At 45.9% G+C, this 21721-nt stretch overlaps 1 protein-coding gene across 1 annotated transcript; it reads left to right on the forward strand.

The window, feature by feature from the left end:
• Window positions 1-1740: 1740 nt before the first annotated feature.
• Window positions 1741-21345, forward strand: smg8 (SMG8 nonsense mediated mRNA decay factor). The gene is made up of 12 exons (XM_079508241.1): window positions 1741-2288; window positions 5791-6026; window positions 6977-7130; window positions 8109-8422; window positions 9130-9375; window positions 10767-10889; window positions 11796-12058; window positions 13261-13406; window positions 13900-14259; window positions 14789-15268; window positions 15961-16134; window positions 18565-21345. Exons 1-12 carry the CDS (start codon window positions 2061-2063, stop codon window positions 18775-18777), a joined length of 2937 nt encoding a protein of 978 aa, XP_079364367.1. The 5' UTR covers window positions 1741-2060; the 3' UTR covers window positions 18778-21345.
• The last annotated feature ends 376 nt before the right edge of the window (window positions 21346-21721 follow it).

Here is a 21721-nt window from a genome sequence, read left to right on the forward strand (position 1 = left end):
CCACCTAATGCCCATGCCCCATGATCACTGTTGCTGTGAATGCATTTTATAGCCTATAGTATTTTAATGCATTTGTGTACGTTATGCAATGATGTGTTTTTATTGTTGAGGGGCGCTATATACAGGTTTAATGTTTGTTTTTCCTTAGACAAACATTAAAAACGTCATTGACAATGGACAGAGTTTAATGTTTGTTTTGTCTGTGTTTGTTTTGTCTGTTACTGCGCAAATCGTCCTCGATGTTGTAAGCCCCTTTATGATGAATTCCTGTTCTGTTCTTTGACTATATAGAAGTGTCTATTTGTACGTCTCTAAATGTTTTGATGAATTGAACATGGTGGACCCTCTTGTAAACAAGTGTAATGCTTAATTGGGTTGTCCACTCACAGTTAACAATCTTTGTATTGAGTTTGTGCTTGAAATGTACTGTAATTCTACAAACTGTTAATAAATATTTCAATCAATCAATCAATCAAACCCTCACTTCACACGGGTGTGATCTTTGTATAATTGCCAAATGCAAATTTTCACAGATTATATAGCTTCTGTAGCTATTTATTTATTACTTACGGTGTATACTGTTTGTGCACTTGAATGATATTGTTTGATGGAGAGGTTTATTATGTGGGTGATGATTGCAGCTATCAGAGATAGTCGAGTCTCTGACAAATTTTGAGGGAATATTGTCATGGCCAGTGGCCTTGTGGGGTTGAAGGGCACACCGTTTTTAAGTACCTCCTCAGATTTTAAGTCAGCTTAAAATCTTTACAAACACCTAGGTTTTTGTAGAAGGCTTTGATGTGCTCTACACCAAAGCTCCCAGACTGGGAGGTAGTCCAGTAATAATGTAATTTGACCTCTAACTAATTGCAAAAAAACCAAACTCAACTGATTTTGCATCTTCAATATATCCTGAATAACAGAAAGAAAGTTGCCTGGAATTGTCTGAGGGGAAAGTGTTGAAAATGGCCTGTACAGTATGGCCACCATTGACATCCTATTATAAGGCAATATTTTCTAAATTTCCTTATGCTTTAAGTAGCATGTGACATATCAAACTAGGGGGTTTTCATGATGCTGAAGCCATTCCAAGCATTAGTTTTGCATAAAAACACTCATTGGGCTAAATTTGGCCATAGCAACTTGCCAAAATGTAATGAGGTCAGCACATTTGGGCAAGTTGCTATGGCCAAATTTAGCCCAATGAGTGTTTTTATGCAAAACTAATGCTTGGAATGGATTCAGCATCATGAAAAACCTCTAGTTTGATATGTCACATGCTACTTAAAGCATAAAGACATTTAGAAAATATTGCCTTATAATAGGATGTCAATGGTGGCCAGACTGTACAGGCCATTTTCAACACTTTCCCCTCAGACAATTCCAGGCAACTTCTTTTCTGTTATTCAGGATATATTGAAGATGCAAAATCAGCTGAGTTCGTTTTTTTTGCAATTAGTTAGAGGTTGATCCTGTATTTTCCATAGATGTCCTGTACTTGTTAACCAGCGTTGTTGCAATGTTTGTAAAGAAGATGTTTAAGTAGTTGGCTACATCAAGTTTGTCAGTGATAAATAAGGGTGTCGTTCGACTTGATGTTTATGACTCACGTGACACGTCAACTAAATACGTCGCTGTTTTCCCTTTGTTTTGCAGATGGGCTCTCAGATTGCAAGGAGGAGAAAATAATGAAAGAAAAAACTACATGGGCCGTTTGTTATGCGGGACATAGTTCCCACACGGACTGTTTTGTCGTAGGGACCCGGAAGTTTACTGTCCGCTGCGCGTCGCGTAAAATGACTGAAACCAAACTACAGAACTCATCATTTATCTCTCAATGTAGAAATAATGTGGACCGGAAAACAGTCCAGTGAAAACACGTATTAAAGCATTTATTTAAAGCTCGCGACTGAATGTTGTAATACTATACATTTTAACAATGCTAATGCTAACCATTTGAAGCATTTGAAAACCGTGCGAGTCTCCAGCAGCCTCGGTCTCTCTCGTGTCGACAACAGTCTGGCTAGACGATTGGACTGGAGAGAGAGACAAACCAAAACATGTCAGTCCCTGCGAGCATAGGCTCGTTGCTGCAGTCGGAGGTGATCGAGGACGCGCTGTACAAGGACGAGGGTCTCTGCGTCCTGGGCATCTTCGGGAAGAGCTCCATGCAGCCCGGGCCGCCCAAAGAGTCCCTCCTGAACACGTTGGCCGACAAGCACCTGTTCCCCCTGTTCGGAGGACCAGAGCACTATGACATGATCCCCGAGGGAGGCAGTCTGATCCAGGCGAGTTGTGTGTGTTTGGTGCACGGTAACTTAACTAAAGCAGTGGGTTACCATGTGCCTTTCATGTCAAGGATCAAGGTCTATTATTTATTCGGCATTTGAGCCACGGACCACCCACCATTTGATTAGATTTAGCCGCTCAGATCCAAGACTTAATTGTCGTTGGATAAGATTTTGTCCACAAGTCCATGATGTATTGTGGTACCATATGAGAGACTTAGCCCCTCTGGGAACCCTCGTAAAAGGTTTCTGACATTTGGATGTTTAAAGGTAAACATCCAAATGTCAGAAACCTTTTACGAGGGTTCCGAGAGGGGCTAGGAGAGACTCAGACAACCGGTGTTGATCAAAATAAGAATTATTGTACACATTCTCTAATTGTGTCAAGGCTTCTTGTAAATTAAGTAATGCGGATGTTTTTGAGGGGTGCTAGCCCCTCCCTCCTCTGCCTAGCTTTGAGTGTTTGTGTGAACACAAGAGGCACCTGCGTGTCCACACTGGTGAAAGGCCTTTCCAACTGTAAACAGTACAGTTCATCTAACTTGAAGTCACATCAGTGTACTGGAGAAAAACCTTTACAATTGTTAACAGTAGACGCCTGCAGAAAAAAGCCTTACCAATGTCAACAGTATGACAATAGTCTCAGTGTGTTACGTGACCTGAAGAGACACCAGTGTATCCAGACATGTGGGTAAAAAGAAAACATTTCCAGTCTTTGTAACTGTTCACGATTTGAGTTGTGAGTGGGTCCAGCTCATGTATTTAACACAACATGCATCATTCACAAAACATCTTCAATTCTACTTTTTGAGGGGTGCTAGCCCCTCCAACACCTAGCTTTTTCATTGTGGCTTCAAGTCTATGGACATTTTGAGGTCACATGAGTTTGTTTTTAATTATGCCCCCCGGGACATCATGTGACAGCCAAGTCTATGGACTTTGTGTGTGCTCCCAAAGGCGCCCCTCACTTCACACAAGTGGGAGTTTTCAGCAGAGATTGCAGATTGGCTATTTTTGCAGAATGTTCACTGGTTCATGTGTTTTCTTTTTTTTCTTTTTTATCCCCCCCTCCTTTTTTCTTAAGTTTAACTCGACATGATAACTTGGTACATTGTGCTTGCATTAACCACATGAACCCCTTACTATAATAATTATAGTGGAGTATAAAAGTACAATATTTGCTTCTGAGACCTAGTGGAGTAGAAGCAGAAAGTATTGACAATTGGAAATACTTAATAATATAACTAAAAAACATCACATGGATGCACCTGGGACGTATCCTCAGTGATGTATCCTGAGGTCAACGGGGTTTCGGGTCTCTCAACATCATACCCCTCACTCAGGCGACCCAGCAGGGAGTGTCAAGTCCCGACTTACGTCCCAGTAGCTACCCTCAATCAGTCCCACTAGGGAAAAACCAGGGGCACACAATCCGTTGGAACTACTCCAGAACTACTCTGCCAGGGCTGGGAGGTACACTTCTGGCGCATTATAATTCCTTAGTAAATGTACTTATTTACTTTACACCACTGGTCAAGGGCATGTCAATGTCCAAGCATGATAGGCACACCCAACCACCCATTATTAATGAGCTGTGTTGCTTACGTCATTGATATATGCAGTCTGCCATGTGTTTACCCTGCTGTAGTTCTTAACCTGAAGTGGAAAACAAACTACAGGCCTTGTGGTCCAGGCGCATGCCATATATAGGCTCCGGCCTGACAGGCGTCTCATGTTCCAGTCCTGTTCATGACAACCTAGCTGCTTGTCTCTCCCCTTCTCTCCCTCCCTCTTTCCTGTCTATCTTCACTTCCACTATCAATAAAGGAAGAAAAGCCTAAAACAAATCTTTAAAAAAGAAAAAAGAAACCCTACAAAATCATCTTAGGGTTTCATGCCCCTAAGTACATTTATTTGAGTACTATACTTAAAGATGGTGAAAAGGGGTTCTTCTATATTATGTTTGTGTTTGTTCAGTAACATGGATGGATCTCCCCGTCTCTCCATCTCAGCTCTTTAATTAAACGGATACATTTTCAGGTGGGTCGTGAGTTGCCAATTTCAAATCAAGAGCGAGTACCCATTTGTCAGCTTAAAATGTAGAGTAATCCTGGTCTCTAAACTGCCTCCCCCTGGCCAGACGGGGTGCCTGATGGAGGGGAATGGAACTGGTTGGAATAACGTGTTCCTTCCACGCGCTACGTCCAACCAGGGTAACTCCCCCCTGTCAGGTGTAAAGGAGCAACTTGGACACTCATGCATGAAGGAAGCATGAGTTCAAGTCCGTTGCTCTCCCCAGGTTGGCGGAGGGTGTGTAGAGCCCAGGATCACATTAGATAATTGACACGGGGGTCATTTCTTTGTGTCAATCCTGTATCAGTATAATCATGTATGATTGGATAATATTGGTATCCCGATCTGGAAATGACTTTTCTGTTTTACCAAAGTGCTGGAGAGAGTCCGAGAGACGGGGATGGAGAGATTGGAGAACCTCCCACGTTGGTACATTTCTTGAGGTTCTATTTGTTGTTGTTGTTGTTGTTTTGCTCAAGCTCGTGACTTTCAGTCTGTACATTTCTAGAAGGAGACTCATGGGACCCAAACTTTCAAAAGATATACTATGAATTAACGTCGGCCCTATTTCAAATTCAGTGAAAATAGCTGATCTCCAAGCTCACCATATCAAGCATCATTGATATTAAAATAAATCACACCTGTGTGAAGTGAGGGGAGCTAAATTAGCGCCGCTAATATATCAACGTCTAACTCATGTTGATTAGGTGATGTAAAACAAACTGTGCCAACACAAACATTAAATGCCATTAACAATAAAGAGACAATATGACGTAATGAGGGACAATAGGATGTACATTTTCCCTTCATTGTCAATGGCGTTTTTTAAAACAAATGTTGGACTAAAAACAAACATTAAACCTGTATATAGGAGGGCCCCTCAAAAATCACACCCGTGTGAAGTGAGGGGCGCTCTTATCATTTTACATCATCTCATCAATATATGTGTCAAGTAGCATGTTAACTTATGAAAAAAGGTTTGGTGTTTAAAAACATCACACCTGTGTGCAGTGTCCTCACTTTTTATCCTCAAGTCCTTATTTCCTCTAATCCTCAAGGGTAATCACATGTGTCGTCCTCAATTTTCTGTCCTCATAGGAGGGCACTAGTCCCTCCTATGTCCACCTTTTGGTGTATGTGCACACAAACATTAAATTCCCATTGACAATGAATGGGCAATTTTACGTCATGATGTACGATGATAAGAGCGCACCTCACTTCACACGGGTGTGATTTTGTTTATCCTCAATACGTGCATTGCTCAAATCAAATCATCGCTATTGGATGCTCAAGCAATCAAATCATCTCTACAGGGTATTGAGTACACACGCACACACACACAGGGGCTAGCACAAACACACACAAAAATGTCTGCCCCGACACAGCAGCGATAATCCTTTTTTGTGTTCCCACCACGTCCTCCACCCAGGCGTACTACAGCCAGGAGAACCGCGTGCTGTACCTGATGCTCACCTCCGTGTGCGACAACCGGCAGCTGCTGCGCGCATGCGAGTCGCTGAGCGCCGGGGTGGCGCACGCCGACGCGCAGGACTTCTGGAAGGGCACCGACAGGCAGCACTGCCTCCAGCTGCTCTACCTGTTCTCTCTGTGCCACGTGCTGCTGCTGGTGCACCCCAACTGCACCTTCGACGTCACCTATGACAGGTAGAGAGGAGGGCTGTCACTGGTTCCACACTTGAGCAGACAAGCGCGGCCAAAGGAAGCTGACTGACGGCGTCTTTTCCGGGTTTTTAGACAGCTGGTGGATGGAAAAGAAGCTCCACCCAAGCGGCTGAATGCCGCGACGGCCAGATTCCCGGAAACGCTTGCCCCCGTGGCAGTCAGCTTAATTTCCATCCACCAGCTGCCGGAAAAGACGTGCCCAGACAGCAGTAAAGGGGTAAGGAGATCAAGGCAGGAAAGAAGGACGTTTGAGCGTATTTACTTTTTTGTGGTAAAAGTGCTCAAACTTCATTCTTTCCTGCCTTTATTCTTTCCTTACCTCCTCTCTCTCTCTCTCTCCTTCCCTTTCTTAGTTTTCTGGAAAAATAACACGATGGGAACAATGCACAACAACTAATTTCACCCACTTTTTTTAACTTGTAAAAGTGTGGATGTGACAATGGGCTATATGCACACAGAATAACTCTTCCTACTTCCAGGCCGCCTCCCTACTTCCTTCACAGGTGTTACCGATGATACAAATTAAGGCTCTGTCTGGTCCATTTAGTGTGCAGTGGTTCTCAAACGTTTTAATTTCAAATGGACCCTCATAACTCTGAGAGTGTACAAATGGAACCAAATGGACCCTCATGGGCCCATTTGGTTCCATTTGTACACGGTCAGAGTTACACACCCGCACAGGGCCATTTGGAACCCACTCAAGGACACTTTGAGAGCCACTGGTGTAGAAGTGTTTCCAGTGCGCCAACACTCACAATAGCAGCACCCTGCCTCTGTTTGACCAGAATGGAACAGAGCCTTCATTAGTATCAGTGGTAACACACCTGTGACGGAAGTAGGGAAGGGGCCCAACCCAAGTTATTTCCAAAATGGCGTGTGTGCATAGATAGAGCCCATAAAGCTGATTGTGATTGTTCTGATCCTACTCACAGGCTCTTCCGGGCCCTGGACGCCCTGCGGCAGAAGATCCTGCCGTTGGTGCGCGCCGCCATCAAAGACTGCCCCGTGTCCAAGGAGTGGAAGCTCAACTGCAGGCCCTGCCCTCCCCGCCTGCTCTTCGTCTTCCACATGAACGGGACCCTGAAGGTAGGAGGGGGTGGGCCATATTGTCCTGATAAACATCGTCGAGACGATACAATGTCTCCCCACGATATGCCTTTTCAGAGATATCGTATATATATATATATATATATATATATATATATATATCATGATACAGTGGTACTTTAATTTATACTTCTGTAGAACGACCTAAAACGACCTAAAATAATACGTATTGTGGTCTAAATCAGTGATTTTCAAGCTTTTTCATATCAAGGTCCATTATTTATTCGGCATTTAATCCACGGACCACCATTTTTGATGAAATCTAGCCTCGGACCCAAAACCAAAGAATATTTTGTTATCGTTGACACACAATTCCATGCTGTTGGCAAATGTTCTACGTTCTCTAATTGTGCAGACTTATTGTAAATGAAGTACCGGTAATGCAGATGTTTAACAATAATGTAACTCTTGAGAGCGTAAAATGAAACCAAATGGAGCCGTACGGGTCCATTTGGTTTCATTTTACTCTCAAAACTTAAAGATCTTTAAGGGTCCAAATTGGTTACCAACTCATTTAGCTGGGGACCACCTGGAACCCTCTCAAGGACCACTGGTGGTCCCTGGATAATATTGTGTATTGTGATACTGCTTGGAAAAGAATATCTGATATAATGTATTTTCCATATCGCCCACCACCCCTACCTACCTGAAGGTCTCTTATAATGTGATATAATGTATTTTCCATATCGCCCACCACCCCTACCTACCTGAAGGTCTCTTATAACGTGATATAATGTATTTTCCATATCGCCCACCACCCCTACCTACCTGAAGGTCTCTTATAATGTGATATAATGTATTTTCCATATCGCCCACCACCCCTACCTACCTGAAGGTCTCATATAATGTGATATAATGTATTTTCCATATCGCCCACCACCCCTACCTACCTGAAGGTCTCTTATAACGTGATATAATGTATTTTCCATATCGCCCACCACCCCTACCTACCTGAAGGTCTCCGGGGGAAACGGCGACTCCTCCGCCGGGGCCATTAACCCCGACAAGCCCAAGAAGCACTCGCCGCGGCGGCGCCTCCAGCACGCGCTGGAGGACCAGATCTACCGCATCTTCCGCAAGAGCCGAGTCCTCACCAACCAGAGCAGCAACTGCCTGTTCACCGTGCCCGCCAACCAGGCCTTCGTCTACGTGATCCCAGGGCCCGACGAGGACCCCATGGGCGCTTTGATCGGACACCTGCGCTCCAACTGCGCCCTGCGGGAGCAGGACGCCAATGCGCCGCCGGCCAACGCGCTCTCCGGGCCGAGGCGGTATGTATCAGTATGGTGTCGATTTCTGTCGACTTAAAAAACTATGACGAAACATGTTTGTCGAAGTAACGTTTATTCACTGACGAAAACAAAATTAAAACGAAATAAAAGCCAAGCTACGATAACTAAAACTAAGGCTAAATCTATTGACAATTTTGTCAGCAAATAAAAAAATCACACCTGTGTGAAGTGAGTGGTGCAACTCCGTGTGGGGGTCCCCGTGGGGTCTCCGGAAGTTCCAGACCCACAGGACCACAGCCAGGGTGCCGGCCCGGTTCCGGCGAGTCGCCCCACGTCCGAAACGGTAGAGAAATGAGAGAGTTACCATGTGGGGGTCTGGGGGGGTCCCCGGGGAGTCCCTGGGGGGTTCCCCGGAATATCCAGACCGACAGAGTTACTGTGTGGGGGTCCCTCTACTGTACCCTCTACTGTACTGTACTGTAATTGTACTGTACTGGCACACATATTACAGTTAATGTGCGTGTGTGTTTGTGTGTGTGTGTGTTAGGTTGCGCACAGGTGGTGAAAAACAACCATGCTATTTTCGTGCTCATACCCAGGCACCCAGCCAGGCAAACGCACACATAGCTCCGTAAGGGAGTGGTTGCACCACTCAAAAAAAAGACTAGACTAAAATGTTTGGAAAGAGATCCATTAGAACTAAAATACAAGTCAATAAAAAAACTGCTTGTCAAAATCAACACTAGGTATCAGCAGGTGCGTCGCTCTGCGGCGGCCAAGCAGCCGTATTTCAGCGTGGACTCCCCCGGCAGCATGTCGTCGACGGGCGGCGGCGGGGGTCAGCTGGTGGACTGCAGCCTGAGGGAGTTCCTGTGGCAGCACATCGAGCTGGTTCTGACCAAGAAGGGCTTCGACGACAGCGTGGGCCGCAACCCGCAGCCCGCTCACTTTGAGCTGCCCAACTACGGCAAGTGGGCGCTGGTGGCCCACAGGTAAGGCAACCCGCAGCCCGCACACTTTGAGCTGCCCAACTAGTAGGGCAAGTGGGCGCTGGTGGCTCACAGGTAAGGGCAGGCGTGTCGGAACGATTAACGTAATCGTGACTCCAAATCGCAAATGATCCCATTAAAGGTAGGGTAAGTGATATGTTTTGGTTAAAACTAAAACGTTTTTTTGTTAAAAGGTTAAATCACTAGTATATTCTCATAGTAATCATTGCTAAAGAGTGATTGTTCTCCAGCTCTTTAGTAATAAACAGAACATTCATTTTCAGGTAGGTGACAAAATTTCATCCAATCAGGAGAGAGTAGCTATTTATGAGCTTAATTTTTATAGTGTTCCAGTTCCAATTTTGTGTCCTCACAATTCCAAATTTTTTCCACATTTTTTTTAAATCAATTTATCCATTATAAAATCTTACGTAGACCCGAAACCCCGTTGACCTCAGGAAACATCACTGAGGATACGTCCCAGGTGCGTCCATGCGATGTATTTTTAGTTATAGTTATTCTATTTATAGTGACTCATAGGAATAGACTATGTGACAACCGGTTATAGTCTGGTGACGACCGGAGAGACGGGTGACAGCCCGCATGTAGATGGCACCCGGGTGAGCAGTATGGGTTAGCGTCCCAGCCTGTGTCCTCCGTGAGGAGGAAGCCCAACAAACCTCGGTGAGGCCTTTAGGAGGGCCATTATAATCCACCACTCCTGAATGGAGTGCATGGTGCTGGGAGTCTGGTGCAACGCACAGGTCCTGGGCCTGGTGAGAGCAGGAGTGGACCTGGTGAGACGTAGGAGGGGCCCGGACAGGAGTCAACCCACAGAGCCTAGTCCTTCCACACGCCAGAATTTGGTTCTCCCAGTCCCGGCAGAGTAGTTCCGGAGCAACGGATTGTGTGGCCTTGGCTTGCTCATTCCCTGATGGACTGATCGAGGGTAGCTACTGGGACTTAAATCGGGATTTGATCAACCCCGGCTGGGTCGTCTGAGTGAGGGGTATGATGTTGGAAGACCCGAAACCCCGTTGAACCTCAGGAAACATCACTGAGGATACGTCCCAGGTGCATCCATGCCATGTATTTTTAGTTATCATTACGCATGGCCTATTTTGGCCATAGTACATTATTATTACTTTTTTAATGGTACCGGTCATTGTAATTTATTTGTATATTTAAGTCGTTTTTCATATTTACCCTGTACATTTTTTTATTTTATTTTATTTTTTACAAAGCGTAAAAGACAAACAAAAAGGTAATGTTGTATTCCAGTGTTCAATGCAAAAGGAAGGAAGGAAAAAAGGAAAGAAAAACACAATGAAATGGTAATTATTTGAATGAATATGTGTAAAATGCCATGATGGTGACATGACGCCCACCCACAGGCTCCACCAGGTGATGATCAGCAACACGGAGGAGGAGACATCCGAGCTGGCCCTGAAGGTGCAGGGCCAGCTGAAGGTCCTGGAGGCCTTCCTGGACGCAGACGCCAAGTTCTCTGAGAACAGGTAACCTTCTCACGCTGACGCCAAGTTCTCTGAGAACAGGTAACCTTCTCACGCAGACGCCAAGTTCTCTGAGAACAGGTAACCTTCTCACGCAGACGGCAAGTTCTCTGAGAACAGGTAACCTTCTCATGCAGACGCCAAGTTCTCTGAGAACAGGTAACCTTCTCACGCAGACGGCAAGTTCTCTGAGAACAGGTAACCTTCTCATGCAGACGCCAAGTTCTCTGAGAACAGGTAACCTTCTCATGCAGACGCCAAGTTCTCTGAGAACAGGTAACCTTCTCACGCAGACGGCAAGTTCTCTGAGAACAGGTAACCTTCTCACGCAGACGCCAAGTTCTCTGAGAACAGGTAACCTTCTCACGCTGACGCCAAGTTCTCTGAGAACAGGTAACCTTCTCACGCAGACGGCAAGTTCTCTGAGAACAGGTAACCTTCTCATGCAGACGCCAAGTTCTCTGAGAACAGGTAACCTTCTCACGCTGACGCCAAGTTCTCTGAGAACAGGTAACCTTCTCACACAGACGCCAAGTTCTCCAGGTCTTAATGATTTGTTTGGCAGGTGAAACCTGTCCTTATCATAGATCTTTTTTCTTTTGCGACCTAGTCACAACCTAACCATAACCCTAACCCTAACCCTAAGCCAATGGAAGTCCCCGAAACGCCGCAACGCGGAAGTGTGACAACAGCATAACAAAACACAGTGATTGAACCAACCAAAGCACCTCGGAAACGAACGAAACCAACTGCCGCGAGGTTGTGACAGAGAAACACACACATTAAAAAAATATGAATAATAATAATAAAAAAAGGGGGGACGACGACAGATGCACAACGGAGACGGCGCTTGCTTCACCTGCCAGTTAATGATACGCGTGTGATTCTTGTTTTAAATCCACGTCGCAGGTGCCAGAAGGCGCTGCCGCTGGCCCACAGCGCCTACCAGTCCAACCTGCCCCACAACTACACCACGGCCGTGCACAAGAACCAGCTGGCGGCGGCGCTGCGCGTCTACAGCCAGCACGCGCGCGGCGTGGCCTTCCAGCGCTACGCCGTGCAGCTGCACGAGGACTGCTACGCCTTCTGGAGCAACGGCCACCAGCTGTGCGAGGAGCGCAGCCTCAGCGACCAGCACTGCGTGCACAAGTTCCACCTGCTGCCGCAGCCAGGTGCGAACCGTTGTTGTTGTTGCGTTATTATTAGTTAATTAGCAGTGGTGGAAAGTAACTAAGTACAATTACTCAAGTACTGTATTTAAGTACAATTTTGAGGTATTTGTACTTGAGTATTTCCAATTTCCAGTGCTTTTACTTCTACTTTAGTTGCTAGTTACTTTGTAGATTTTGATTATTATTACAAAACATACATTAACCTAGCCTAACACTCTGAATCTCATTTCGTTTCACGCCAGAACATATTTTCTTAATGGGCGTGGCTAGCGATTCAGGGATGGAGCCAGGCTAACATTAACCACTTGAGAAATGTCTCTTTTAGAGAAATTTCTATTTAAGCTATATACATTTCAGCCATCGCGACGCATTGTGAGCTTGTAGACCGGCTATTTTCAAAAGATTTTTGTACAATTTTGAAATGGGACATTCTGCACAATGAGTACTTTTACATTTATGTACTTTAAGTACATTTTGATGCTGATACTTTTGTACTTTTACTCGAGTACATTTTGAGTTCCAGACTTTTACTTGTAAAATGTCTATATTTATTTCTACGTATTTCTATATTTGCAGTATTGATACTTTTACTTAAGTAAAACATTTGAGTACTTTTTTCCACCACTGGTTAATAGGGTAGAGCGGAGCAACTCCTCTTGTGTTAATTTCAACATGAGGGCCTGTACATTTGTACTTCGTCAAGTAAAACTTCATTTCAACATGAGGGCCTGTACATTTGTACTTCGTCAAGTAAAACTTCATTTCAACATGAGGGCCTGTACATTTGTACTTCGTCAAGTAAAACTGTGTTCATTTCAACCTGAGGGCCTGTACATTTGTACTTCGTCAAGTAAAACTGTGTTCATTTCAACCTGAGGGCCTGTACATTTGTACTTCGTCAAGTAAAACTGTGTTCATTTCAACATGAGGGCCTGTACATTTGTACTTCGTCAAGTAAAACTGTGTTCATTTCAACATGAGGGCCTGTACATTTGTACTTCGTCAAGTAAAACTGTGTTCATTTCAACCTGAGGGCCTGTACATTTGTACTTCGTCAAGTAAAACTGTGTTCATTTCAACATGAGGGCCTGTACATTTGTACTTCGTCAAGTAAAACTGTGTTCATTTCAACATGAGGGCCTGTACATTTGTACTTCGTCAAGTCATTTAATGTGGGGACGAATGATCTCCTCCGCATGCAGGCGAGAAGCCAGAGATGGACCACAACCCGCCCATCCTGAATCACAACAGCAGGGGGCGCTCCACCAGCTCCTGCAACTGCGGCAGGAAGCAGGCGCCCCGAGAAGACCCCTTCGACATCCAGGCTGCCAACTACGACTTCTACCAGGTCAGTAGCAGAGTGTAGAGTAGGAGAGTAGCGACACGCTTTGATCTCGCCGCAAAGCGGGTGCCTATGGACTATAGTTCCAAACATTGCTCCTATGGCTGGAACTATCCCATTGAGATAGAATGAGCACTTCCGCATTCCATTGCTACAATGTGAGTCAACGCTAGTGTTGCTACTCTCTTACTATATTACTCTGGTCAGTAGTACTCACTAGTGGTGCAAAAAAGAATCATTAAAATAATCGTGATGACGTCGATAAATCATCGATTCACAAATGTCAAAAATCGATTATATAATATATTATCTTACATAACATTACCATAGCGAAAGAGCGGAACTAATCTGCAACTGCGCTGCCGCACTATAACCCATAGCCATGGCTGTGAACGGTTGGATTTGAAAAGATGGAGACCTCCGTCCATGGCTGTCGGTCGGTGTGTTAAGTCTTGTTCAACCTCTTCTTCCTCTCCTCTCCCCTCCTGGTCTCGTATAGATGCTGGAGGAGAAGTGCTGTGGGAAGCTGGAGAGGATCCAGTTCCCCGTGTTCCAGCCCAGCACCCCGGACCCAGCCCCGGCTGCGTGCAACGAAGCAGCGCCGCAGCCCCCGTCGGAGTCCTCCTCCGGGCCAGGCGGCGGGGACGGCGAGCGGCTGAAGGACCCCTCCTCCTCCTCCTCCTCCTCCGCCTCTACGGCCGCCGCTGCTGCTGCTGCTGCTGCCGGCGCTGGCACCACCATGGCCCACAGCCACACGCCGGGGGACAGCACCAGCCTCAGCCTGGCCCTCAGCCTGGGCCAGTCCACGGACAGCCTCGGCGCCTACGGAGACGGAGTGGTGGGAAGCGAGGCGCAGCAGGTCAGCAGTGTTTATTTCGATTTCGACTAATGCTATGGGCGAAAAATGTCCGGCAACTTAACGCTTTGCACTGACGAAAACTAAACGAAAACCAAGCTACGATGACTAGAACTAATAGCCTGGCTAATATCACACTGTAACGGCTGATTCGGTCTGGCTTATTAGCCAGGCTATAGAACTAAGACTACATCTATTGATGTCAACAAATAAAAACCAGACTAAAATGTTCCAGGAGAGACTAGTGGACAAGAGCTCCAGTATAAGTAAAAAAAGTCATTTTACACTTGGTTGCATGCTGAAAATAGCCGATCTACAAGCTTGTAGATCGGCTATTTTGTCAAATATTTTATTACGACGGCATCAAGGCTCACCAAAATACATTTTAGTCCACCAAATCAACTGTCGATTTAGTCGACTAAAATCTTATATTTGGTCGGCTAAAACTAGACTTAACACCAAAACAACTAAAGCTAAATTCAATTGTACTGAAAACACTATGACTGAAACTAAAATGTAAATGTGCTGGTAGGTGCCGCACAAGAGGCCCAGCCTGGTGGACCGGCAGCCGTCCACGGTGGAGTACCTCCCCGGCATGCTGCACTCTGGCTGCCTCAAGGGCCTGCTGCCCAAGTTCTCCAGCTGGTCGCTGGTGAAGCTGGGCCCCGCCAAGGCCTACAACCCCCACGCCGGCCTGGAGCAGCCGGGCTTCCTCCCCGGCTCGTCCTTCCTGCTGCCGTGGGACCTGGTGATCCGCTCCTCGCGCTCCTCCGAGGAAGAGGCGCTGGGGGGGCTGGCGGCCGGGGAGCCGCTGGACGGAAGCGGCTCCTCGTCGTCGTGGCCCGCGCCCAACAAGGCGCTGCTGGCGGGGAAGCGCGGGAGCGCCGGCGGCGGGCTGGGGGACAGGAGGAGCCGCCGGAGGGACGACGTGGCGCGCGTCTTCGTCGGGTTCGAGTACGAGGACAGCCGGGGCAGGCGCTTCCTCAGCTCCGGGCCGGACAAGATCGTGAAGGTAGCCTAAACCTGGAATTAAACGGTTGTTTCATGACTCTGACCTCTTAACACATTGAGAGCCCACGCAAAACTGCCCAAAATCACTTTCACCTAGAAAATCCATTCACATTTTTTATAATTCAGCTGACTGTGGAGACACATGCTGGAACTTTTTACTTTGAAATGTTTTATAGTTTCTGAGTTATTTAATTTAAACGCCAAATGCATTCTCAATGGCGAAAACACAAACTTTGGCACCACGTGTTAAAAAACACCAAGTGTTGTTATTTTTTTTTCAAAGACGTCCACAGACGTCTTGGGCTATGCACGTGCGGTAATACCCAGGACGTCCACAGACGTTTTGGGCACAAAATGTGTTAAGACATTCCACCCACGTCTTTCTTACACTGACCAATGGACACTTTATTGTTCTTGTCTTTATTATGACGAGACGTGTGATACACTTCTGACGCACTGATTGACTATGTATAGACACCTGATTAGATTTTTTTTACCCTTGTTTACCGTTGCTCTGTAGTATTAGTGTTATTGGGTTTTTTTTATGCATCTTGTCTTTTGCCATGTTTCTACTGTATACTACAGTACTTTTTCAGCAGTTAAGCTGTAACCTTAACTGCTGTGCCGCCTCTGGGCGACTGCCCCCCCCCCCCCCCCCACGGGATAATAAAGATATCTATCTATCTATCTAAGGTGCTGGGGCCCGGGGGACCTAAGGAGCCTGCCACCAGGGTGCTGAACACGGACATGCCTCTCTACATCCCCTCCCCTGCCCAGGGCCGAGGGCTGAAGCCTCACTACGCGCAGCTGACCCGGCTGTTCGTCGTGGTGCCCGACGTTCCCCTGGACATTACACTCAACCCACAGGTATAGAGAGTAGACCGTCACCTGGACATTACTCTGACTCAACCCACAGGTATAGGGGCTGTCACCTGGACATTACTCTGACTCAACCCACAGGTATAATAGAGACCGTCACCTGGACATTACACTGACTCAACCCACAGGTATAGGGGCTGTCACCTGGACATTACTCTGACTCAACCCACAGGTATAATAGAGACCGTCACCTGGACATTACTCTGACTCAACCCACAGGTATAGGGGCTGTCACCTGGACATTACACTGACTCAACCCACAGGTATAGGGGCTGTCACCTGGACATTACACTGACTCAACCCACAGGTATAGGGGCTGTCACCTGGACATTACACTGACTCAACCCACAGGTATAGGGGCTGTCACCTAGACATTACTCTGACTCAACCCACAGGTATAGGGGCTGTCACCTGGACATTACTCTGACTCAACCCACAGGTATAATAGAGACCGTCACCTGGACATTACTCTGACTCAACCCACAGGTATAGGGGCTGTCACCTGGACATTACACTGACTCAACCCACAGGTATAGGGGCTGTCACCTGGACATTACACTGACTCAACCCACAGGTATAGGGGCTGTCACCTGGACATTACACTGACTCAACCCACAGGTATAGGGGCTGTCACCTAGACATTACTCTGACTCAACCCACAGGTATAGGGGCTGTCACCTGGACATTACACTGACTCAACCCACAGGTATAGGGGCTGTCACCTGGACATTACTCTGACTCAACCCACAGGTATAGGGGCTGTCACCTGGACATTACACTGACTCAACCCACAGGTATAATAGAGACCGTCACCTGGACATTACTCTGACTCAACCCACAGGTATAGGGGCTGTCACCTGGACATTACTCTGACTCAACCCACAGGTATAATAGAGACCGTCACCTGGACATTACACTGACTCAACCCACAGGTATAGGGGCTGTCACCTGGACATTACACTGACTCAACCCACAGGTATAGGGGCTGTCACCTGGACATTACACTGACTCAACCCACAGGTATAGGGGCTGTCACCTGGACATTACACTGACTCAACCCACAGGTATAGGGGCTGTCACCTAGACATTACTCTGACTCAACCCACAGGTATAGGGGCTGTCACCTGGACATTACTCTGACTCAACCCACAGGTATAATAGAGACCGTCACCTGGACATTACACTGACTCAACCCACAGGTATAGGGGCTGTCACCTGGACATTACTCTGACTCAACCCACAGGTATAGGGGCTGTCACCTGGACATTACTCTGACTCAACCCACAGGTATAGGGGCTGTCACCTGGACATTACTCTGACTCAACCCACAGGTATAGGGGCTGTCACCTGGACATTACTCTGACTCAACCCACAGGTATAGGGGCTGTCACCTGGACATTACACTGACTCAACCCACAGGTATAGGGGCTGTCACCTAGACATTACTCTGACTCAACCCACAGGTATAGGGGCTGTCACCTGGACATTACTCTGACTCAACCCACAGGTATAGGGGCTGTCACCTGGACATTACTCTGACTCAACCCACAGGTAAAGGCTTTTTAAGCACCTGTTTGTCATATATATGACTCGGACAGCAACATTTTTCCCCCACAATCTTTCTAGCCCCCTTAACAAACCCGTTAAGGACATTTTTCTGTCTAATTCCAAGGTTACCAAACCAGCAAATGGCTGCAAATGAAATGAATGCTCTGTAGAAGATGATCATTAAAGATTTATCTACCTGAAACTTGGCTATCTTTCTTAAACAGAAGAGGCGCTCACAGTTACAAATTTGACGATTAATAAGTCACACAAATAATGGTCACCGCTCACACAACAAATCTCTCCGAGATTGTTACCGTCCACAAACTTCGTCTTAAACAAAATTTGACGTCATAGTGTCTGAGCAAATAGGCTTAGTGTCTATTTTACGTCATGATGATGTACAATGATAAGAGCGCCCCTTACTTCACAGGGGTGTGATTTTGAGGGGCGCTACGCGCTAGCCCCTCCTAAATAGGCTACAGCTTTTGTCCCCACAAAATGTCTGCAACACAAACATTAACCCATTCAGGCCTGACGTCGGAATTTGAAAAAAAAAGTTTTCTAAATCATTTTAACGATTTTTCAAAAATAGCAGACCTACAAGCTCATAGCGCGCCACCGAGTGGCACGCTATGAGCTTGTAGATCTGCTATTTTTCAATAGCTAAAGTATAACAGAATGCTTGAAACACCAAAAGGGGTTCCCGCCCAGAATGGGTTAAATGCCATTGACAATGAAGGGAACAAGACGGAGAAGAAGGAGATGGATTGAATTATTGGTTACTTTAAAAAAATATATTTTTATGTGATTCATTGTGACATACGTTACAGGGAAACAACTTTATTTTGTTGTCTTTGTGGTGTTGTCCAGGTCCAGCCAGGCCCTCCACCCTGCCCGATCTTCTACCCAGAGCAGAGTGAAATCATACTGCCTCCCGATGGCCTGTGGGTGCTGCGCTTCCCGTACTCGTATGTGACGGAGCGAGGCCCCTGTTACCCCCCGAAAGAGAACCAGCCCCTCAACAACCACAAGGTGCTGCGAGGTATCCTGCGTGCCACCACCACAAGCCCACCGGCACAGTGAAACGCCATGATGCTACAGCCAACGCCAACAAAAAACACTGGCTTCTCTCTGGTTGGTGTCGGGCTTTGTAGTTGTACTACTGACTATGTACTGACTGTGCTTGAGAGAATGACTGAATGAACTGATAACTGATCCACACATCTGGAAGGAGCATTGTCCTCTGAAAATGGAGCATACAAAATCAATTTCTCTGGATAATTCTGCAAGTTCTCTTAACCACAAGAGCCTTAGCATCTATCTTTTTGGGCATGACATAATTGGCGAAGTAGAAGATCTGCAAGCTAACGGCACGTTACTTTGCAATGCGTTTTGAGCTTGTAGATTGACTGTTTTCGGCGATGGCGGCCTACTGAAGTATTTGAAGTGTGTTGGAGACGGCGAGGCTGGTTTTGGTGTATCGTATGTGGGTTGCTATTATTTTGAATGTTGGGTACTTAATTGTGTCTAAATATTAAGTAGGAGTTGGTGGTTGTCGCCCGTGTGTAGAAGGAGGAAATAAAATCACACCTCAGTGTGCTGTGAAGTGTGCGGTGCCTTTCATGAGTTTATCTGCTGCACCCACTAAAAGGTACATGACGTCATAGTCATTTATTTCGTCATTGACTTGAATGGGAATTGGGGGCGGAATTAACACACACACACAGTCACGCGGTTAGTATCGCAAAAAGAAGGGGTGATTGGTATTGAGAGAGCACCATGATGTGTATTTATAGACAGGCCTCGTTTTAAAGTACATGTTAAGGATTAGAGAGATTAGAGAGGGTCCTTGCGTCTGTCAGAGAGATTAATGTGCAATGTTTCAGTCATTTCAGGACAAAAGTAACGGAACTGAATTGACGTGTTGTCGACAAATAATCCCACTCTATGATAGGGCTGGTCGATGTGATATCGATAATAGTATATGAGAGACTGGATGTCGTGTAGGTTTGGGATATTGTTGGATTTTTTTCCATATCGCCAGGCCCTACTCTGTGGTGTGATCGCTTACTTCTGGTTCTGAATAATAGAAGGAGATAGATTGAATTATTGGTTAACCCATTCAGGCCTGATGTCGAAATTTAAAAAAAAATCTTCTAAATCCTCCAGTTTTCTGAAATAAATATTTTCACGATTTTTCAAAAATAGCAGACCTACAAGCTCGTAGCGCGCCACTCGGTGGCGCGCTATGAGCTTGTAGATCTGCTATTTTTGAATGACACATGGATTCAGGTTCTCATTCTTCACAACTGATTTCAGTCAGTGGGATTCCACAGCAGCCAGTGTGTCTTCTACAGTATAGCAGCGCTTCTCAATGTTTTTTGGCCCCCCGTAAATGCTTTGGCCATGTCTCGTCCCCTGACCTAGTTAGTTACTTCTGGTCAAATATTACTCCACTACAAGTCAAATGTGTGCCCGCGTTAAAGTACTTAGAGTATTTACTTTTGTTTATTTTTTCAAAAGCATTCAGAGTTTCTTACAAGCACTCAAGTAACTGTACTTCGTTACTGTCCGCCAGTGCGAACAGCAGTTGAAGGGATGTTTAATCCATAATCCATCTGACCTGTGCTTTGACCTTCTGGCTATCGTTGGATTTGATTCCCAGAGAGATTTGTTTTTCTTCTCAAAATCCTTTGTGTTCGTCATGTGTGCTTGTAATTGGGATGCTTTGTTTTGGATTTATTACCAGTATTATCCCATTCTGGGCGGGAACCCCTTTTGGTGTTTTAACTAAGCATTATGTTATACTTTAGCTGTTGAAAAATAGCAGATCTACAAGCTCGAGCTTGTAGGTCTGCTATTTTTGAAGAATCGTGAAAATGCGGCACAAATCTTTGAATATATATTCTTTCAGAAGACTTTTTTTTTTTTTTTCGACGTCGGGCCTAAATGGGTTAAGGTCCTTTCAGATGAGCAGTGATTAACGCACCTGGTCATTCATTTTCAATGAGACCTGCCTTTCTTTTTTTACTGTACACGCGGAGAAGTGGAGGGGCGACAACATCAGCGTATGCCACACGCCCGCGACAAACTAGACCCGGATTCTGTTGAGCTATTTTTTTTACGCTCGCGTTGTTGCGCCCCGCTTGAGCAGACCTGATCGTTGATCCAGGCGGCAACGTCTGCGTTAACCGATGCCCCTCTGAAAGTACCTTTTAGGTGCTGTATATAAACCAACATGGCCGTTGTTTCATTGCCGTCCTTTCACTGAACTGAACTGGATTTGGTGCGTTGGCACCTAAACCCTATATATATATATATATGGTTGACCGGAATCTATACCTCTATAGCCGTGTTTTTCTGTCATTGTGGGGAAGGCGTTCGCTGGGACGCGACACGTTGTGAGCATGTCGATCTGCTATTTGCCTGCGAAAGTTCCCCCCACAATATGGATGCTGGGGTTGTTAACGGAATAATGGTGGTTGGTATAGTGACATGACTGGCTGGATCCGTTCGGTACTATTGAGTTTGTGCAAAGCAGCACGGGGGATGATATGCCATATTACCATATTGAGGATGATATACCATATTGAGTTATTGTTGTATGACCTTGTTTTCAGGTATTAAAGCTGAGTTCCACCTGTGTTAAACGACGTAACACTGATTGCTATTTGAAAACAATTTTGATATTATTAGGCATAACTGAAATAGATGAATTATTTGGCCCGGCATCTCAGCATGCAGTGTTCACATGATATCACTGAGGTTACTGCCATGGTACAGTTATATGCGCACAGAATAACTAGCTACTTCCGGGCCGCTTCCCTACTTCCTTCACAGGTGTTACCAATGCTACTAATTAAGGCTCTGTTCCATTTAGTGTGCAGTGGTTCTCGACACATTTCATTTCAAGGACCCCCATAACTCTGAGAGTGTACAAATGGACTCCCGTAAGGGTCCATTTGGTTCCATTTGTACACTCTCAGAGTTACACACCTGTACAGGGCCATTTGGAACCCAGTCACTC

Source organism: Electrona antarctica, assembly GCF_951216825.1.
Source record: "Electrona antarctica genome assembly, chromosome: 8".
In the NCBI taxonomy this organism is placed as follows: Eukaryota; Metazoa; Chordata; class Actinopteri; order Myctophiformes; family Myctophidae; genus Electrona; species Electrona antarctica.

What these genes read in the sequence shown, in the direction of transcription:
- smg8 (XM_079508241.1), top strand. Translation starts at nt 2,061, where the DNA reads ATGTCAGTCCCTGCGAGCATAGGCTCGTTGCTGCAGTCGGAGGTGATC. An exon ending in ACATGAACGGGACCCTGAAG is followed by an intron (nt 7,131 to 8,108) that starts GTAGGAGGGGGT and finishes ACCTACCTGAAG; the next exon opens with GTCTCCGGGGGAAACGGCGA. An exon ending in CCACCTGCTGCCGCAGCCAG is followed by an intron (nt 12,059 to 13,260) that starts GTGCGAACCGTT and finishes CTCCGCATGCAG; the next exon opens with GCGAGAAGCCAGAGATGGAC.